General features: G+C 54.6%; 1 protein-coding gene across 1 annotated transcript in view; it reads left to right on the top strand.

Annotated features, from left to right (window-relative positions):
• Window positions 1-14,894: 14,894 nt before the first annotated feature.
• HSPG2 (heparan sulfate proteoglycan 2) overlaps window positions 14,895-20,522 on the top strand; it is a 68,492-nt gene continuing 62,864 nt past the window's right edge. Inside the window, exons 1-2 of the mRNA XM_056865468.1 lie at window positions 14,895-15,020; window positions 17,758-17,909. Of these exons, the coding sequence (XP_056721446.1) occupies window positions 14,895-15,020; window positions 17,758-17,909 (278 nt within the window). The remainder of the gene's footprint in view (window positions 15,021-17,757; window positions 17,910-20,522) is intronic.

Genomic DNA, 20,522 nt, shown 5'->3' with positions numbered 1-20,522 from the left:
AACCCTTCCTTCCCCCCTCTTTCTCCTTTTTTCCTGGCTGGCTGAGCAAGAGGGTGAGGGAGGCCGGCAGGAATGCCTGATAAGCAAGCAGGGCCTGCAGGAACTCCCCTCAAAGGCTCCTTGGGAGTCCCTGCTTGGGTGTGACCTGTGCTTGAGGGGGAAAGTGGTTGAAATCAGATCAGACCTGGGGGGGGGGAGGAGTCTCAGTCCACCGGCCTGGCCGTGGAATCCACGCCTGAGCAAGAGGAATGGATGGCATTTCTTCTGTTCCCTGGCACCAGGGCAGCCGACTGCCGTGCGTAGACAGGCATGGCCGGCAGGATGGGGGGCATTTGTGCAGAGGGCTGCTGGGATTTCATTACCAGATGGGATTGTGCAGTCATGAATAGCTAACTGTTGCTTAACAAACCCTTTCTCCTTGCTGTCTGTAACAGCCCTGAAGCGGGACGGGGAATACTGCTGCTGCTGCCCCCTCACTGGGTAAAGCTGGGCCAGCCCCCCGATGCCTCTTGGCAGGCAGGATCCACCCTGCCCTCTGGGTCACTTTTGCAAAGGGTGCTCTCTTTCTCCAGAGCCAGTTCTTTGCTGGAGTCTGCCAAGCTGGTGAAGAATCCCCCCACCCCCATCCGACATCTGTCCAGAGGGGATGGTGATAGTCTCACAGTGGGAGTAGGATCCCTTGCCCAAATCCCCAGTTTTCCCAATGGTTTATGCTGATGCTGTTTGGGATCCCCCCTCCCACCCTCAATCTGTCCTTGCAGCGGCTGCTATTTTGAGTGTGCAGTGAAGGTTTCTGTGGATAAATTAGGCAACTCAGAGAGGAATGTGCCCAGCATTGGACCGGGGCCTGAGCAGAGTGTAGTGAGGATGTGTAAAACTAGGCAGGGTAGGACAGAGGGAAGAGGAGGTGGGAACTGGAGCCTGCCAAGGAAACCGAGGCCCTAGTCACGGTGGCCCAAATGGCAGCCAGAGGACAAGGCCTGCTCTCGGGCTCTTAGCATGTGCAGAATGTGTTTCCTTCTCTAAGAAACCCCTGCTACTCCTGTCTGCTCTTGGATTAGATGGGAGAAAGGTTGGCCTTCTCTGCAGGCTCTTGCTTCTCAGTTCTTAGCATCAGCCTCGGCCTGTGTGGACACCTCTCTGGCCCCAAGGTCAGAAGCACCATTTCTCTTCAGGCTTTTCTGGAGAGTCGGCTCTGAGATCCACAGGCTGAGCTGAATGGACCAGCAGTCAGCGTGCTCCTGTGTGAGGTCAGTTCGCAGCTGGCAGTCTGGGTGCTTCCATCTCTATCCTCTGGCAACCTGCTTTCCCCCTCCTCTGTCCATGGGCACCATTGGCAAAAGCCAGTTTCTTTTCTGTTGTTGTCCTCTGCTCAAGTCAGGCCTGCCAGGTGGTTGAAGAAGCCCTTTCTGGCCCTCCCCTGATTCAGTAGCCCACCCGCTGTGCTCTTTTGTCGGAGGATGCATGTTTTGCCTTTGCCGCTCAGCTGGTGATGTCGGCCTTTTCTTCACCCAGGCACTGGAGAGGTTAGCTCCCCATTCTGGGACCCCCCAAGCTATACTCACCTAGCCCTACCCGACACACTTTCCCACTCCTGCTGTTAGCAGAGTTACCCACTTGTTATCCTGAGCAGGCAGGCAGATTAGGGCTTGTTGTGACTGGGGTCAATGGGCATGCTGCCTGATGCCTGAGCACTGGCATCTGGGTGCCAAGTTATGTGCCGCCTGCTCTTGGCTAAACCTCGCTTTGGCACCTTGCCCAAGAGAAAATGACATGGCTGGGTTGGCATTCCCTGGTAAGTGGAGATGGTATAATACCTTGGCTGCCTCAAGCTGATGCCCTGAGCCACAGGGGCCCAATTCTGCTGTTGGTCTTGTTGCCTTTTGTCACTGTACAGTGTTTGGGGCTGGTATGAAGGAGGGCAGGAAACACCTTGACGTTGCTGATGTCATCCGACCTTGGAGTTCAGGAAGTAACTGGGATTGCTATTAATAGTCCCCTCCCTGCTTTGAGAGTCCACTGTTGCTACTTGCTCTGGTTGTCTAAGGATCCGATGGTGCCGTGCAGCTCCTCCTGCCAGGCATGGGTTTTGGTCCAGCTGGCACCGTCTGAGGGGGGCTTTTTGTGCCTGGAGCGGATACAGCAGCCCAACCAAGGCTCGGGCATTCTTTGCTTTAGCGGAATAGGCCTTGAGATTACTTTCTCCCTGTTTCATCCAAGAGATCTTTTACTCCAAGGCTGACATGTAACATTAGCCACTCCTGGCCCAGAGGAAGCAACTGGAACCCTCCCCCCCCCAGCCACGGTGTAGGATGCCTTTTGCTCAAGCCTCAGCCCTTGAAGTTGTGCTCTTTCAAAACACCAGATCTGTTGCCTTCCTGCTGGGGGAGGCGGCTGGATAGGCTTATCCTTGTGCCCCAGAACTGGTTGTAATATAAAGCCAGCCCATGACGCTGCGTATCCAGGCTGGCCAGAGTTTTGAGGCTCAGAAACAACAGTCCTGTTACTGCAATCAGGGCTCTGATTTGTCCGTCTTTCATCTGGGACATTTGTTTGTAGCCAAGGAGAAGCAGGAAATGTGGCCTTTGGCAGAGCGGAGGGGTAGTTGGATAATAAAGGTTCCTTTTCATCCTTACTGTTCATCTTACTGATTCTGTTCATCCTTCCTGTGTGTTTAAGGTGGTATTTCTAGAAAGGCCAGTATTGGATGGGGTTTTGAGCCAAAATGCCGCGTTTTCATAGATTTCATTGCATGCCTGAGGAAGTCACTCCCTCCTGGCCTCTGTTTTCCCCATATGAAAATGAGCTCAGCAGGGACTCACCTAAACTCACGCAAGGGATTGTGATCTTGAACACGATGAAGGTTTCTAAGTGCTATGTATAGTGTCTTCTAGATGCTTCGTAAGAATACTCCTCATCCTGAAACATCAGGGGCCCCATATTTTCCAAATATGCTCTCAAGTCCCTAGTTTTTCATGGAACAAATGCCTGGGATGGGGGTAGACGACCTCTCTCTCAGTATTCTTGGGCTCTTTGTACCACCTGCTGAATCAGAACGCATGTGGGACACTTTTACAAAATCAGACTCTCCCTTCCGTTCTCATTTCCCCAGTTTTACAGCAAAGGCGAAGCTTTAGTGGTTTTCTGAACAGAGGCGGTGTACTGCATGCAACAATGTTCATATTACAGACCCAGAGCTGAGTCAGGCACTGGGAAAAAGGCAAGAAGCTCTGTTGCTAATGGGAAATCACCCAATTTCAGTTCCATTGCTAAGCAAAAATAAGAGAGACTCATCTGGACTTTATTAGTGGCCATCTTGAAAATGTGAGCAAGTCCAGCGGGAGCATCAAAAGCTTTTGGAGGAAGCCCAGAAGGGTGATCAGTGATGTTCCAGTCGTACTTGGCAGGAGTCAGGCGCTGCCTTGCACAAAAAGACAGGATCTTCGCAGAGAAGAGTCCAGCCGCTAGGCGGCCTTTGTGAGGGCTTTGCTTTAGCCTTCCACTGACTGTGCCTTGTTGCTCCTGGGGGTGGGGGTGCGATTTGCTGGCCCCTGCAGGGGCTTGGCTGGGACAGGTGAATCTGTGTGTAGGAACTGCCTCTGATGAAAAGAATGCTCTTCCTCTCTCTCTCCCCCCCCCCCAGCTGCCTCCTTCCGAGAGAGCTGGGGGTCTTTTCTAATTCTGACCAGTCCAAACACAGTCTCTTCTTTCTTGCCCCAGTGATCCCCAAGTTCTGTCAAGGGCTGCCCAGCACCTCTTCACTTGATGGGTGGCTGTTGCACAGAAGTCCACCCCCCACCCCCAGCCAAGTACTCCCTGCCCATGCTGGTGACATGCCCTGTCTGATGGGGCTCTAGCCAACCATTCTGAGTCCATCCCAAAGCTGTTGGGTCTTGTTTGTGCCCACGGTGTGGCTCTCTGGGGGAGTTCTGCACGCCCCAGACTGCAATCGCGAAGAGGTCCAGCCCGTTGTGCTACAGGCCTGTAAGGCTGCTTTTGGACAGGATGTTCTTTGGCCAGTGGCACGAGATTCCAGAGAGGAGGCGACAGGCGGACAGTTAGAGAAATGTGCCATTTCCGGTAACTTGAGTCTGCTCTCAGTAGCAGCTCTTGCCCTGAAAGGCCTGCTCACCCCCTCCACTCAGCCCCCTGTGACGGCTGACAGGTGCAGGAAGGCAGCTTGCAGCTCTCTGCAGCACCCACAGTCAGACATTGGAGCAGGACCCCGGTCTCCCTTGGCTCCAGTGAAGGTTGCATGCTTTTTGGGATTGGGTGGGGAGAGCGTGCCAAGCAGTTGCATGAAATCGGGCAGGATGAGGCCTCAATATTAGTCAGTGGGGATGTTTACTTATGTATTTTTAATTCAAATATTTATATGCTTGCTGACCACAGCAATGCAACTTGATGTGCAGGCAGCAAAAAGTTCAGACCAAAGAATGGGGGGGAAACAGCTTTCCCTTGAGGCAGTACTTGCCTTATAGAGTTAACTGCCAAAGCCCTGCCTGAAAAGCACAGCTGTGCATTTTGCACCGAAGGCCGGCTGCAGAGGGGTCCCTTGCACCTTCTCAGGGACAGCAGTGCCCCACAATGCCAGAGTTCCCACAGAAAAGGACCAGGCCTGCATAGTGGCTGAGGTCTCCACCAGGAAGAAGAAGAGTTGGTTTTTATAAGCTGACTTTTTCTACCACTTAAGGCAGAATCAAACCGGCTTGCAATCACCTTCCCTTCTCCTCCCCACAACAGACACCCTGTGAGGTAGGTGGGGCTGAGAGAGTGTGACTAGCCCAAGGTCACACAGCTGGCTTCATGTGTAGGAGTGGGGAAACCAACCCAGTTCACCAGATTAGCCTCCGCCACTCATGTGGAGGAGTGGGGGAATCAAACCCGGTTCTCCAGATCAGACTCCACCGCTCCAAACCACCGCTCTTAACCACTACGCCATGATGGCCTCCGGCTACCCCCACCACCACTCCCAGTCAAGGCCTCACCGCTTGGCATAAAGGGAGCAGCAAACAGGGAGGGTCTCACGGAGGCCTGTTAGGGCACCGACCCCTTTCCCTGCATCGATCCCTGCTGCATGTGCAGAGCTGCTGGACCAGGAGCGGAGAGGCTGGGGAAGATGTTTGAGTCTTAGAGATGGCATCAGCGCCCAAGGCATCAGTCACATGACAGAAAGTTTTCCAGGGTCAGCCTCAAAGATTTAGGCCCCTGCTGTGGCTTGGTTGAATAGCGGTTTCAGCGTGGGCATCTTGCTTCCCAGTTGAGGGCGACCTCTCTTTTTTGCCGCTCCTGGCTCTTCTTCATTTCTAGGGGCTCCTCAGGTTGTGCTTGTGGATCAGAGAACTAATGGGACAAAAAAACAGCAGACAAATAGGTGACCCAAGGTAGAGGCAGACACTCCAGCCCTTCCGCCCAGGGCACAACAGCAGTTAGGGAAAGTGAGGAGAGAGCAGGCAGGGGAGGGGGGTGTTTGGTAGGGGCATTTCTGCTTCTGAGTTTGTGGTAGCCCAGGGGACTGAGGCCATGCGCTGCATGTGTGCCACGTGGGGGGTGGGAGGAGTGTGTGATAGGCAGGGACTGTTGCCCATCACCCTTCCCAGCGTGGGGCCATGCTTGCGGGTTCACAGGCGTCGCCATCTCGGCTGCCGCCTGCCTGGGGGTATTTTTGGCCACTTGACTCTATTTTGGGGAGGCTTCTGGTCGATCTGTTTTCGTCAGCTGCGATTTTTGCCCCTTATCGTCTGGCATGTCCATGTTCTTTAAAAAGAGCATCTCTCGATTGGCTTCATCCATTTGATTTCCATTCTGTTATGGAAAGTCGATCGATTCTATTCTGATTTAGCGGGACAGCTGTGTTTCATCCACTTGATGACTCAACTGAAAATATTTTGCGTACATCATAGAACAACAAAGTCTGCCCTTTAGTTTTTCCTCATATGCAAATTTATGCAGATTCAACTGGTCAATTGAAACCAACCGAGAGTTCTTTTGGCAACAGCCTTACTTTTTAACAGTTGCGATACGTCTTCCATTTCTGTTGACTTTGGGGGTGTTAAATCTTCTCCGTCATATGCTTAGTTCAGTACGGCCTACCCTTCGCCCACTGCCCTGACAACTGCTCGTCTTCTCCTGTGGGATTTTGGGAGGGCCACATTGGCTAACCCTACTCTGAGCTTTCTCCCTGAGATGGGAACGATACCCACTGGAACGCAACTGGCACCAAGGGCTTGGGGTTCTTCCCTTGGCACCTGGAGGAGCTATTCTTGTTCCTCATTGCCACAGGGGTGTCCACCCCCTCCCCAGTGTGAGAATCTGGCCATGCAAGGTGGGGGATCCCATGGGAAGTAAAGATGTCGTCATATCTGGTGGAAAGTGATAAACCCAGTGGAAACAATGGCGGGGTCAGCCGAACTGGCGGTGAGGAAGTAGTGCAAGAGATAGAGGAGAAGCAGAGGCAGGGCTGGGGGAGGCTGAAGGGTGGGGCGGAGCGGAGGAGATGGAGAGACACATGGTGCCGGCCGGCCTGTGGCTCTGAGAAGCATGGGGTGGAGGGTCAGGATGTAGCAAGTTCCCCCAGCGGAAAGTTTTCTTTGTCTGTTTGTTTTAGCAACCTTTGCAACTGCAATCTGTGCCCTGGAAGTGCAGAGATTTATTCTGGAGGCTGAGCATAATGTTTGTGCAATGACTGATGGAAACCTGACTTTCAGGAGGCACATAATTAGAGAGGAGCCTTTTCCAAGGGGGAGATTCTCCCCCTCCCCCAAGTGGTGGCTTTTCTTTGCCCCTACTCACTGCTTTGGAACCGAGAAGGCTGTATTTAAAAATCCCCCCATCCACCCATTCTGCAATCTGAATTAATCCAGTTAGACTAACTTTAATGTATTCAGAAAATGTGTAGACATGTCTAGGATGTGTTGTGGCTGTGAAATGAGATTTCTGCAGGATTTGGATTGTTTTAAATCAACTTTTTTTGGTTTTTTGTTAGTTTGTTTTGCTGTCTGTAGAGTACAGAAAGTTGGGGTGTCATTAGTACATTCTAGGAGTGGAGAAGCTAGGATCTGTGGGGAGAAAGACAGCATATGTTAAAGCCCTGGCAAGGAAAGCATTCTCTCCCTCCTCTACAGAAAACACAAACTTAAGCACATTTTAAAAATCCCAATAGAGATCCCTTTTGATGCCCAGACTGTGTGCCAAAATTGTACATGCTCTATGAAGTACAGTCTTCTTGCGTGGCCATCAGTCGATTCAGAAAGCCGGCAGTGAGCATGACTATGGCAGCAGAAAGGCTGAGAAGCTCTGCTCGAGAGGATGCAATCCGGCCAGGGGACTAGACAACCTCCAGGCTGGTTCTGTCTCCTGCAGTTCAGTGTCCTTTTCTGTTCTCCACCCTGTAATTCTGAAGTCTGGTTTCCTTTCCTTCATCATTTCCATTCTGTCGATCATGCGATGGCTGTCTTGAAATGAAAGAAGCCAGGTTGGGATTCTGTGACGTTATGGAGAGCGGGAACCGCTCCTTCTTGCATGGCGGAGGCTGTCGGTGGTTTGCTTTGGGGCATTGGGGCTGGGGAGGTGGTTTCGGAACAAGCCTGGCCCCAAGATTCAAGCCCCGAACTGTGGATGTTCCCTTTGTCCCCACTCTGTGGCGCTTCTTTTTATGCAGCGGTGGCTGGGTGTGATCTCTTGGTGAGCCAGATGAAGGGGTGCCCCCATGGCAGCGTGTCCAACTGAGGTCAGCCTGGGCTTTTTGCAACAGCTTCCTTGCCAAGGTCCCATCTTCCCCCCTCCCTCCCTCCCTTTGTGGAGCAAGGGGCACTGCTTCCCTTTGGACCTCCCTCCCTCTTTCTTTCTCCCTGATTAAAGTCTCCGTGTTGACTCTGGGGCCAGAGGAAGATGGATGGAGCCGCCAGCCATTCATTTCCTCGCCTTCCTGTGTGGGATCTGTGTAAGTGTTGCCGAAGGAAGCACATTGTTGTCACTCAGCAGCCTTAAGTGGTTGTCCACAATGTTTTCTGGAGGAGAGTCAAGTACCAAGGAGCACGTCTGACCCCGGAGGAGCAGGAAGCCTGCAAGTGAACAGGCAGGACTGCTAAGCTGAAGCAAAAAGGACTTCAAAAGCAGGAAGCTGCCTTTGTTCCGCACCTTGAGGGCTGGAGAGCTTCCTTTTAAGGTGCCCAGTGCTGTTTATACCCAGCTTATTCTCTGGAGCTCACTGGCAGAGAGACTGGAGGGATGTAGCCCAGAGGGGGGGGGCACTGGTAGCCAGCGGCAAGCTGAGCCAAGCAGTCCCTGCAGTACTGCCAGCCTGGTGGGGGCTGCTCAGTGAAGCTGGCTGCTGGGGCTTGTTTATCCTCAGGGCTTAAGGAGGTTTTTTGACAAGATGGTGACCATATGTCATTGGAAGGGCTCTCACTCAAGAGGCGCACATTCTTCCCCCTGTTTCTGTTTGGGTGAAATAGCTTGTGTGTGTGAAAAATGGAGTTAGCATCAAAGACAACTCTCTGGTGTTAAATTGTGCAGACAGAATGTGTGAACTGGACCTTTATTCCAAGCAATCCACCAGGAATGGGTCTGGAGAGGGAGGATCTGCCCTAAGGAGGGAACCACCTGGGCACACGTGCAGGTGGATGAGAAAGCAGACTTGGTTCTGGCTGCAGCTTCTTGAAGAGATGCTCAAAGGTTCTCCTGACCCTTAGACCTCAACCTGGGGGGGCTTTTTGTGGGGGAGAAGTGTTGGATGGGGAGGGGTGGAGTTGTAGCTGAGGGATTTCCTCTTGAGCAGTGCTGGCTTCCGCACTACCATGTCAGGAAGTGGATCAGATCCATGGGGTGGGGGAGGAGGCCTTGAAATAGCCAAGACGTGACTGGTAGAAGCAGCAGCCATTGTTCTGCAGGGCAGCTGGTTTTCTGCTTGGAGTGGAGGAGGGTGGGGAGCAGGCCCTGGGAGGGTGGTCTGCACGTGGTGGTGGGATCGGGATTCTGCATCGTCCTGACTCTATGCAAAACCCCATCTGCAACTGAACAAACCTTCTGTTGGGGAACCTTTGGGTGCTTTTTTGCCCCGTGGCAAAATTTTGGTCTCTGTGGAAGATATTTTTAAAAAGAGAGCGACATCTTCTGTGTGACGGTCTCTTTGAAAGGAAGTTGTGAAATACCAGCTCTTCAGGTTGCTCAGAGATCCTAACATAAAAATTGGTGCCCCCCATGGGGGAATGCTTTGCACATGTTTCCAGTGGCGCACACATGCCTTTTCTGACCCCGGGGGCCCGGTTCCTGCAAAGTGGGTGGGGGCACGACAGCAGAAGCCACTTCTGACGTGGACCCAGATCCCCAAGCTCCGCTCCAGGCCGGCTATCTGAGGCGATTCCCTTCCCGGATGCACCAAATGTTAAACACCGGCCAGAAATCAGGAGTGAAGTAAATGTTTCCTGGCTGCAGGGAAGGAGAGAGGAAGCTAGCTGCTGCACTAGTCAAGGAAGAGGGGGTGGGGTGCAGCGGGGGGGGGGGGGGAGCCCCAGCATAGGATGTGAAATGCTGCCTGCCAGGGGAGATGGGTCTTACCTTACCTGCTCCCCCTCTCCGCCAGCCCCTGTCTCTGCCAGGGAAAACTGCCTCCTTCGCCCGCTCCTTCCTTTGTAGCGAGTGCCAAACGAGGCAGCTTCCTCGGCTTCAACTTGGCATTCTTTTCTTGGCACCTCAGGGCAGGAATTTCCAACGTTTAGACAGCAATTTACCTGCCTCCCTTGCGGCCCAGAACGGCACATTCTCTCTCAAGAGCCTTGTCTTTGAGGATTATTTATGGCCTGGGTGCTGGAAATCCCTGTGTTGGGGAGCTGCACAGAGCAGCCAAGATCCAGCCCCCACCCCCCAGCCCATCAGCATTTACAGTCTCAGGAAACAAAACCATAACGTATGATGGGAGGGGGAGGCATGGATCACGTGCGGGAGCCAGCAAAGTCTTGTTCTCTACTTGCTCCTGCTTCGTGAAAAGGAACATTTTGTCTTAGCAAGAAGATGAGGACATGGTGCTCCCCCATCCCCCCCCATATTTGTGGATGCCCCCCAGGTGGGCTTTGGGAAACAAGCCAAATTTGGAAATTGGATTTGCCTTCTGCATCCAAACATTGTGACCAGGTTGATAGGGTTTAAATGGGTCTGGACCTCTGCCCTGGACAAACATACAAAAATACAAAGTAAGAACAAAGAAAAAGATTCCACTGAACATGAACAGAGTGCCTTTTCCTTGGAGGAACAGTGGGACAAAAATGTAACTACAAATTTTCATGGGTGTAGATGACTTCAAGCCCCAGAACCTCTCCTCTTAGGAGTGTGATGCAACTACGTAAACAAATAAATAGTGATGCAAACAAGAACATCACAGGGGCCGTTCACTTGCAGGGCCTGACCGGGGGCCACTTGTCTCCTCCCTGTCCTCATCTATAGTGTTTCTCTGCTGTCTGCTTGGCAGGTAGAAGAGCGAAACCTGCAGAATTAGTGTCATTACCTACACAGAGCTGCAAAGGGGGAAAGGGGATTTTTTTAGTCCTGGAGAGCTGATTTCAGGTTGCAGGAAGGTGTGAAGGGAATGCAGAGGGAAGCCAGGCAGCTTGTGTCACGTTGCACTTGGTCATGAAGTAGGTGGGGGCAACTGCCAAAGCCCCTGCATAGCTGCTTCCCTCACACACAGAACAAGAATGCAGCCCACCTCCATGGCCACTGGATCTCAGGAATGGGCCCTGGGAAGCGTTGCACCCCCTCTAAGGTCAATACAACCGAGCAGTGGCCCATTCTGTCTTAACAGCTGGGCTAGATCCATCCCATCTGCACAGCCAGGGCAACATGTACTGATGGCCAGCTTTGCTCTGCGTGTGGGGGCCATGAGTGATGGCCACCCATACCCTTTCTTCTTAACCTGGGGAGGCATAATGCAGCTTGTGCAGCAGAGAAACTGTAGGAAGTCACTGTGGTCCGTGGCCGGCTCCCCTGGAAGGTTCCTGGCAAGCGTGCCGGCTGCTCCCTCCCCAGACTATTTTTTCCTGTTGCTCTTTGGCTGCATGATCTCATTCTTTGTCTCAAATAGCCCCTGATCTCTTCACTGCCCACCCCCTTCTCCTCAGGCGACAGGTGCAAGGGGCTGCGTGGGGGGGGGGGAGGCGAGGTTGTCTTTCCCTGCTTCCCAGGCCTGGCTGGGTTTGGAGGGACTGGGCAGAAGCCACCCTGCCATGGCCTTGCTCTTCCCCTGTGCGGGAGACCAAATGCCACTCTGTCTAGGGGGAGGTCAAGATGCCGCCTCCTTGGAGGGAGGTTCCAGGCCCACCGAACACACTTGTTTGCTTTGATTTCATCAGTAGCAGTTGGAAAGGTTTTTTTCTTTTACTGGGGGGTATGGGAGCTGCTGCTCTGCAGGCTTTCCTACCTTGAGCATTGTAGGAAACCTTTGAACTGCTGCTACGCAAGAGCCAGTTCCCACCTCTGACTGTTGCAAAGGCCACTGGCAGCAGCTGAAATGCCCAGCTCCACTGGGCCGGTGGAAGCAGAGGAGCCTTGTCTTGCATAGAAATGAGCGAGCCAGAACAGAGGAGCAGTCCTGAATGGGAGCTCTTCCCGAAAGGGGTGGCCAGGGATGGAGGCTTCCCTGAGGCTTCATGGCTGTGCTGGAGAAGGACTGCCAGCCAGGGCCACCTCTGAGTGGTCAGCACATTGGGGACCCTAATCACATGGCGCCAGCCAGCCAGCTCTGCAGCCCCTGACTGCCAATGGCTGGTGTTCCCAGACACACCTTTCAGAGGAACAGCCTCTGGCCCTTGGGCCCGTCTGCTGAAAAGACTCTTGGCGGCAGTGGTACCGGCATGAAGTGCTTGCCAGCAGGTGGCAGGAGTCCCTTCCCATCACTGGCTGGCTGCAGTCAGGGTTCCGATTACCAGCACGGCTCCCTTACCACAAGGCACCCAGCCGCCTCCCCGTGATCCCTGCCCAGGGCAGCGTCCCTCCTGTGGCTTCCGAGAGTGTGCTCCCTCCTGCCTGCCTCCCTCTCGCCATGCTCCACCACATATTCCTCTTCTCCTGCAGGGTCACAGGATGGCCTTGGTGCCTTTTTGGTTCTTGCACCGCAGTGGGTGGCAGGCCTTGTGCCAGGAATCCTCTGGCTGGCACCAAAGGCAGTTGCTGCCTGGCTTGGATGCATCTCAGGCTGGCACCGGCCATGAGAGCTGGCTGTGATGGACACCCCACTGTGGAAGCCTGGTGCTCTGGAGTGTACTTGGAGGCTGGCACGGTGCCCCACTGGCATTTGCAGTCAGCATGGCTCGCCGGCTCCTGTTTCCCCTCTGCCTTTTCACGCCCTTTCAGGCACCCCAGAGTGATTAAATCCCCTTTCATGTCTCCAGCCTGGCCCTTTGTCCCAGGCCCAACCAGCCTGCAATAATGCGGCCCTCGGTGTTTGCTCTGGAAAGTGCTGCCGCGTCGAATTCCTGCTCTGCTCTGTCTACCGTGGTCTGTTGCATTAGGCAGCTCTGCTGCCAAGGGGAGGGGGGGTCAGGCTGCTTCTTCCACCTGAGCAGGGGGCATCAGTGGGGGCACAAGGCTGGCGGAATCAGGTGGGCCGTGGCCCAGGTGGAGGCAGGTCCAGCCAGACCATTGTGCCACCTAGCAGCTCTCCAGGGTCTCAGGCAGAGAAAGACTTGCCCCAAGACCAGGTACCCAGCACCCTTCATGGGGAGGCACTGCCAGGGGCTCAACTTGGACTTTGTGCCTGCAAGTGAGGGACTCTGACGCTGCACTGCCGACATTAATGGTGTCAAATGGCCCTATACTAAGGCTGTCCACTGGGCTGGAGCTCCATGTTGTCTACTCAGGCTGGCAGTGGCTCTCCAGCGCCCTTCCCAGCACGTGCTCCAAAGCCTTCTGCTTGCAAGGGCCCCTTGCAATGTGACTCCTCCGGTGAGGAGTGGGTCTTTCCTGAGCAGTGGCAGGAACTGAGCCCTGCTGTCTTTTCCATGCATGAGCAGTCTGTCCTTTACCACTGAGCCACGGGCAGCCCCTCCCTCCCCCAGGGGCCCTGGAAGGCCACCCGGAAGGAGGAGCCCCACCCCCCACCGTTAGCAGGCACACATACTCTCACCTTGCTTTGCAGACAGAACGGGTGCTGGGGCTCAAGCCCCACCCGGAAGAGCTTACAGCTAGTCCCCGACTTGTACAGTTGTGATTACTTAGAGGTGAGAGAAAAGCATTCTGTGCATGCTAGGAGACACTCTCATTTTTATTATTTGTGTCCTATAGCTGAGCCCAGCGCAGATCCCAGGGAAGCCCCCCCCCTCCAGATATGATGAACCAGTTCCTTGCAGCCGAAGGCCTCGGAGTTTGAGGTGGTGGGGAGTTGCCTCACAGAGCAGCAGCAGCAGCCCCTACTCCCTGGCAGCCCCTACCAGGGCAGAGTCCAGTGGGTGGAGGAAGCTTCTGGGGAGAGGGAAGACCGGGGCCCTTCCCCCACTCCCCAGCCTCGTGGCTCTCTGGCTGAGGAAGCCTTTCATCCACTGGGGGACAGACCCCCAAAGTGTTCCCTCACGCGCTGCGCCCCAGCCATGCCGGGGCATGGGAGCGCTTCTGCCGGCTGAGCCTTGGCCTAGCGTGGGGATGGATGCTTGGCTTTCATCCCAGTAAGACGAGCCTGTATGGTCTCAACCCGTGTCCAAACAGGCATCCAGCCCCAGGCAGGAGGGGAGGTGCTGCCAGCTGCGCTGGGAGCCGAAGCAGGCCTCGCCTGGGAACCTCCCTTGCTGGTTGGAAGCAACGTCCAGCCCACCTCTCCCTCTCCCTCCCCAGCAGGGCCTGGGTCACATTTCCCCCTCCTCGGTCTGGTGCACGGGTGGCTTGCAGGTCAGATGAAGGGTCTGGAGCCGTGCACGACTTGAGGAGGGGCCACTGGAGTCGAGCGGTGCAGCAAACAGAGGCTGCAGAGAGGCCAGCGTGGTGTAGTGGTTAAGAGTGGTGGTTTGGAGCAGTGGACTCTGATCTGGAGAACTGGGTTTGATTCCCCACTCCTCCACGTGAGCAGCGGGGGCTAATCTGGTGAACTGGGTTGGTTTCCCCACTCCCACATATGAGGCCAGCTGGGTGACCTTGGGCTAGTCACAGCTCTCTCAGCCCCACCTACCTCACAGGGTGTCTGTTGTGGGGAGGGGAAGGGAAGGTGATTGTAAGCTTGTTTGATTCTCCCTTAAGTGGTAGAGAAAGTCGGCATATAAAAACCAACTCTTCTTCTATCCTCCCTACCAACTGCCTTGGCCTTCTGGCTTGTAGGTTCCTTCCCTCAGATTCCCTGGTGCTGGACATGACCCAGAGGTATTTTGCTTTCTAGAATGCAAAGGAATTGAGGGAGGAAATGGGGCTATGTGCCTATGCTGGCTTTGGCGGAAGGTGCCCCTCCCAAGGGTTTCTCTGATTTCTGCAAATCTAGAGCCCCCCCCCCCCCGGGGCACAGGTTCTGGGCCTTGTAGGCCTATTCATGGGGTCTGCTGGCAGCAGCTCAGAGCCAGGGATCTCCCGGATATGAAGCCTGTGGGCCTGGGCTGCTCCACTTCACCAGACTTCCTCTACACAATCGCTCATTGCAAGCGCAAATGGCCTGTCCTCCCAGCATGCCTGAAGTGGGGCAAGATGCAACATGAAAGGTGAACACTGGGGTCAGTGGTGACTGGGCGAGGGCACAGCTGCTTTGGCTCCATCCTCTGCCCAGGCTGAGAACGAGGAGACCCCATCACACACACACCCCCGCATAGTGTGAAGCATCCCTAGAGCAGAAACCGTGCATCGAGAGGGTGGCTGTATGGGAGGAAGGGCCTCTGTCTGTAAAACAACCCAAATAAAAGATGATCAGTAAGTGATTCAGGAGGGCAGCCATGCTCGGCAAGAGGGGTAGCCTGGCCGTGGGGATTGGCTGGAGCGGTGGCCCGGGCCCTGCCATGGAGAACCAGCAGCTGCAGCCTGACTGTCTGTCTGCCTTCAAGCCTGTCCTCTGGTCCTTGGTCGCTTGAGAACTGGGACAGTGGATTGCCTTGGCTGGTGTCTCGTTTCTCTTTCCCTGGGCTGATCAGTCCTCTTCCATCCCTGGAATTCTGTGGGATGAAGCCCCATCTCTGCAGAGCCAGTGGTCAGTCACAAACTCCTTGCCAGGCCCTGGACAATGCCGTGGAGAACGGCTGGCCTTTCCTTCCTTCCTGGCCAGAGGGTTAGTAAGCCCTTTCCTACCACAGGGCTTCTCTGAGTGGATCACAGCCGTGGGAGGCTGGCTAGGGATGAGCTCACTGCCCCCTTCTCCCCTCTTCTCCTCCGGGTCAGAAAATGACTCTGTTTCTCAGCAATGTCTGTGAGGTGCTTGCCAGGAGGTTTTTGCAGCTGCAAGACAAGGGGGGTGGCTGTGACCGGAGGTGGGGGCTCTCCTGTGTGCAGTGGACTGCAGCCAGTTGGCCGTGAGACCCTCCTGTGGCCATGGCTGCAGAAAGGCTTATTGGTGGGCCCAGTTTGGCGTGTGCTTGGCGTGAACTTGGTGACCTCCCTTAGCTGCACTGCAGATGCACAACACATCCTTGTGTAATCACCCAGTGCACGTTCACACACGCCATCGGATGTCGGGGGACCCATGGCCCGCAGCGGGGTTCATCATTTGGCTTTCCTGGCCAGGGGTTGGATTCTGAGGCCAAGTGAAGCTGTGCTGACAGCCGTCAGCTAAGGCAGCCGGCTGGAGCCCCGAAGCAAGAGCCTTGCTTCACTGGGGTGTTGCAGCCCCATTTGGTGCGTGGTGTTGTCCAGATGGCCGTTGCTCTGCCTCCTAAAGTCAGGGCTGTTTTTCGTCTCCCCTAAAGTACCTTGAATTCTGTGCCAGCAACAACAACGCTCCCTGGCCAGTTTTATTCATGCAATCCGTTTTGCATACTTGATCCTGCTTGTATAATTCAGAGGCTCTTCACCTCTCACCCTTTTCTGCCTTTTCTCCCACTCTTACTGGATAATACCCAGGCATCCTCAGGCTCACGATAGCCCCAGGAACTATAAACTAGTGTTGTAAAAAAGGAAGCAGACTGTGAGGGAATCCTATACAGAATTATACTTTGGTATCCTTCAGTCAGACCTGTCTCATTCAGCAAAAGACAAATACTGGCTTCCCGTTGCAAGTATTTCAGTGGATGTAAAATTAACTGCCTTGGGAGTTCTGTTTGCCTTTTATCTGTGTCTGTTAAATGGGAAATGCCCTTTATAAAAGAATCTCTGCCCACTGCAGTGACCCATCAGACTAGACCCCAAACTCCAACTAGGAAAGGGACTCCATTAGTCATTTGGACGGACACAGACTGTTGTGCTAGGAGTGTGGGAAATCAGCGAGCATCTTCTGCCTCCGGAAATGTCAATGGATGATTTGCACTGAGCTCTCCAGGGGGAGAATCTGGGCTTGCTTTGCCGTGTGTCTCATCCCAGGCCCTTTGCTGTCTTTGAAAAGAAGACGGGTGTAAGCTTGTATCTTGTCATTTTAGATTCAGAAAATGTCACAGGCCTGTTGTGTCCGCAGCTTGTTGGAACCAGCATGGAAGTTATATTTGCTCTACCAGCTTTGGGGAGAATTTAGTCGAGGAGCTCAGGAAACTGGGGTCTGGGATGTGTGCTGAGAGGTGTGCTGTTTTGTGTGGGAAGTGGCTGCAGGAAGGAAAAAGAGGTTAGATAGGAGAGTAGGGGCTCATCTGGAAAAAGGAAAGGGACCCTGTCTGGATCAAAGCAAAGACTAGGGCATCCATACCACACAAGGGGCATGCAGCCTGCCGGGGAAAGAGGGTGACCCAAGGAACGATGTTCATGTCTGGCTCCTGAAGGACCCTGCTTGGACCAAGCCCTGCTGCTGGTAGCCCTCGGACCACACTACTGTTCCCCAGGATGAACCCCCCCTGCTAAGAAGGGCTGCTTTGCCCCATACTGGACACATGAAGCTGCCTTCTACTGAATCAGACCCTGGGTCCATCAAAGTCAGTATTGTCTACTCAGACTGGCAGCGGCTCTCCAGGGTCTCAGGCAGAGAAAGGTCTTTCACATCGCCTGCTTGCCCAGTCCCTTTAACTGGAGATGCCGGGGATTGACCCTGGGACCTTCTGCATGCCAAGCAGATGCCCTATCACTAGCCATGGCCCCTCCCCTATTTGATTTCAAGCCCCGTATCGAAACCACTTCGAAAGGGTTTGGCAGTTCCTGAGTTCCTGGCCCCACAGCAGCTTGAGGGGGTCCTCGGTGTGACTACTCGACTTGAAGAATCTTCTGTGCAGTTCACAACAAATGTTCTGATGTCTGCCATATTCTCACTTCCTTTCATCTTTCATGCTTTTGTTAAGACCCCCTCTGCACTGCATACTTCCGAACAGAGACGTGGGACCGCACATTTTGCCTGAGTGGCACTGTTGGGGGGCACCTGTCAGCCGCTGCACCAGAACTGGAATTCTGCACTGGGAGCTTTAAGCAACCGACTCTCCTTCTTCTTGCATCTCACTGGAGGAGGAGGAGGAGGAATGTGCTGGACAGCTTGTCTCAGGACGCCAGCGCTGGGGATGGGATCTGAAAGGACTTTGGTAGGGGATGGTGGATTTGGGAAAGGACCACGGAACATGTTCTGGAGGGTCTGGGGACTGGGAGGAGCATCTTGGCGAGCCGTCTGTCTGGGAAGTGGGAGGAAGAACAAGGAGGAATTCTGCTCCCAATGGCCTTCCTTCTTGTCTTTTGCTGCAGGTGGCCCATGCTTCCAAAGGCCGGGAGGAGGCCTCGTTCCCAGAAGACACAGAATCGGAGGCCCTGAGTCGGCGCTGGAGAAACTACGCTGATCTTTCTGATGATGAGGACTTGCTGGCGGATGAGGCGTCTGGAGGTATGGGGCAGTGTGGGTTGAGTGCTTCTCTTACAGCTGCATCTCTTCCCCGTCTCTGGGCGGTGCAGGAGACTCTCCAGTCCTCCGAGGGACTGGGGGACCCTTGCCCAGGAAGCAGTCTGGCATCCCTGGCTTTCCTGCAGGCCGGGTCTCCTGGGTATGTGCTGAGGGGGCTCCAGAGGGAGCCATCTCTGCTGCTCCTCGGGAGGCGCTTCCATGTAATAGAAAGACAGTCGCTTGGCAGACTGCAGGCGAGGCCTGGCCTGTTGCTTCCTGTTCCGGGGGCGGATGCTCACGGCCCCTGTCACTTTCCCTTGCAGATGGGAATGGCAGCGGGGAGAATGGCAGTGGCATCCTCTTCCCCGACTCTCGCCCCCTGGCCACCGCCCACCCCTTCACCCCCACAGGTAAGGAGCAAGCCGGGCCTTGGCCCAGGCCAAAGAGGAGGGCTGCAGGGGCTGTCCCAGGAACACCATCGGAAGGGACTCCTGCTGGGCACAGTGCCAGGGCCAAGGCAGCCTGGAGAGAGTGTGCACTGTGATCATCGGTGGGCCTGGAGCGGGAGTGCTGTTTCCTGGGTCGCTTTCTTGGCACATCTGCCTGAGTGCCAGGAGTGCTGGAGGTTTGGTGTGGCTCACTGTGCCCACTCATGCGGATATCAGACGGCATTGTCTCTGGAGAGGCCAGCTGCAGGCGCTGGGTGGGAGAGCTTCTCCTTTCCTTGTAATGGCAGCAGATAGTCTGTGGTGTGGGGGATCGTATCGCTGAGGGTGGGTGGTCCTTGGTCTTTCTGAGGGAGGAGCAGGATGCCTGGAGAATGTTGCAGAACCTCCAGCCCCGGCCAGGCAGGTCAGACAGTCTGCAGCCCTTCTTTTGGAGCATGGCCACATCAGAGGGGCTGGTTCAGAGGGCTGGCCCTGGGCTGGTTCATATTACTTTGGCGCACCGACCAAGGTGCATTTACTGATTTACTGCATTGCCATTGGTTGAGTATGAACCAGGTGACTCAATTCAGGCCTGGCTGGTCGCAGTGGCAGTCCAGGTGGCAGTCCAGGTGGCAATGCCCGTCTCCTCTCCTGCTGCCGATAGCCAGGAGTGAGCTAAACCTCTGCCTTGTGGCAGCCTACCCAGTCACTTGGGGGTCTTGACCAGAGAAATGGCTCTGGCTGGAGATGCTAAAGAGCTGCAGAGATGTCCAGTCTGGCTGGCTGCCAGGGCCACCAGATGTGCCTCTGCTTATTTTTGGCCTGGGGATTCACTGCCCGGGGATGTAGTGGTGGCCATGAGCATAGGTGGCTTTCAAAGGGAGTTAGGCTCATGGAGGAGAGGTCCATCAGTGGCTACCAGCTATAATGATTTATGGGAACCTCCACATCCCAGGGCAGTCAGCCTGAAAACATCAGTGCTAGGAAACAACATCAGGAGGTGGCCTCGGCCTCTATGCCCTGTTTGTTGGCCTTGTAGGATGCAGGACCAGCAGGGGCCTCTTCTTGTGAGGGGTTACTTTAGCTAATCTCTTCTGTTTTTTTTTTTTTTTTTTTAAGGAAAGATCTTGGTAATTGTTGTCCTTTGAGTATCCTGGAATTTCAACATTAGAGAATTTCAGTTTCTTTGGGGGTGAAAGCAATGTGCAGTCGGATTATTAGGCAGGTCAGCGTTTCAACCAGTGGGCACCAGGATCAGCTCTGTTTGACAGCTGCTGAATCAGGATCTGCCTTGCCCCGCAGACCTTTTTCCTTCCATGGTTGTCCCTGTACTCTCTTGTCCTCCGCCGTTCATTTTCTCATTCATTCCCCAAAGTGCGTGTTTCTCCATTCTCCGTGTGGGTTGGGTGTCCATTTGCTGTGATTCAGGGCTGTCCCACCTTGTTGCCTCTTAAAAAATGTCCCTTTTGCACACCTATCAAGCTCCAGGGAGCAACCCTAAGGTGTGACTGGTCCATAGCCCCAACCCCTTCACATTGTGGCACAGGCTGCTTGGCACCCAAGGAATCTCTGTTCTCCAGGGCTGTCTTTTTGTGGGGGTGTGGGGAGGGAGTTGCTGGTATAAGGCTTGAATTGGCAGGATGAAGCTGCCTGCCCCCCAGACATAAACGTGGCCCAGTAAGAGCACACCATGTAAGTGGTGTTTATTTTGGGAAACTCCATTCCTTCATGTTGAAATTTTGGTTGGGATGCTCCAGACCACTTTGCTGCCACAAGACATTCCAGAGCGAGGCGGGTGCTGCTGGGCGAGTCCCGTCATTCAGGCTTCACAGCTGAGATGCCTTGTGGGTTATCCTCGCACCGGGGTGCTCCCATGGCCCAAAGGGGTAGCAGGAGGGGAGGCGGGAATCTCCCCCCCCCCCGGAGACTCCTTCAGCTCTTCCTTCAGGCTCGGGAGCCACCTGGGGCGTCCTAGACCTAACTCCCTTCCCTGTAGCTAACTGTCCAGCCAACCCTCTCCTGGGGGGCACTTGTGGGGATGCAAATGGCCTGCAGGGAATTGAGGCCTTCTCTCCCACAGCTGGCAGAGAGAAGCCACTTGCAGCAGGGGGTCTCTAGTATCAGGGGAAGCTTGCTGGTGGAGCTGAAGGGCGTTGCTGATCAGCCTCTCCACAGTGACCCCCTGAGGCCATGGCAGTTGGAGG

Source organism: Euleptes europaea, chromosome 19 (genome assembly GCF_029931775.1).
Source record: "Euleptes europaea isolate rEulEur1 chromosome 19, rEulEur1.hap1, whole genome shotgun sequence".
NCBI lineage: Eukaryota > Metazoa > Chordata > Lepidosauria > Squamata > Sphaerodactylidae > Euleptes > Euleptes europaea.
Note: the sequence above shows the minus strand (reverse complement) of the source record. Positions and strands in the feature narration are given on the sequence as shown.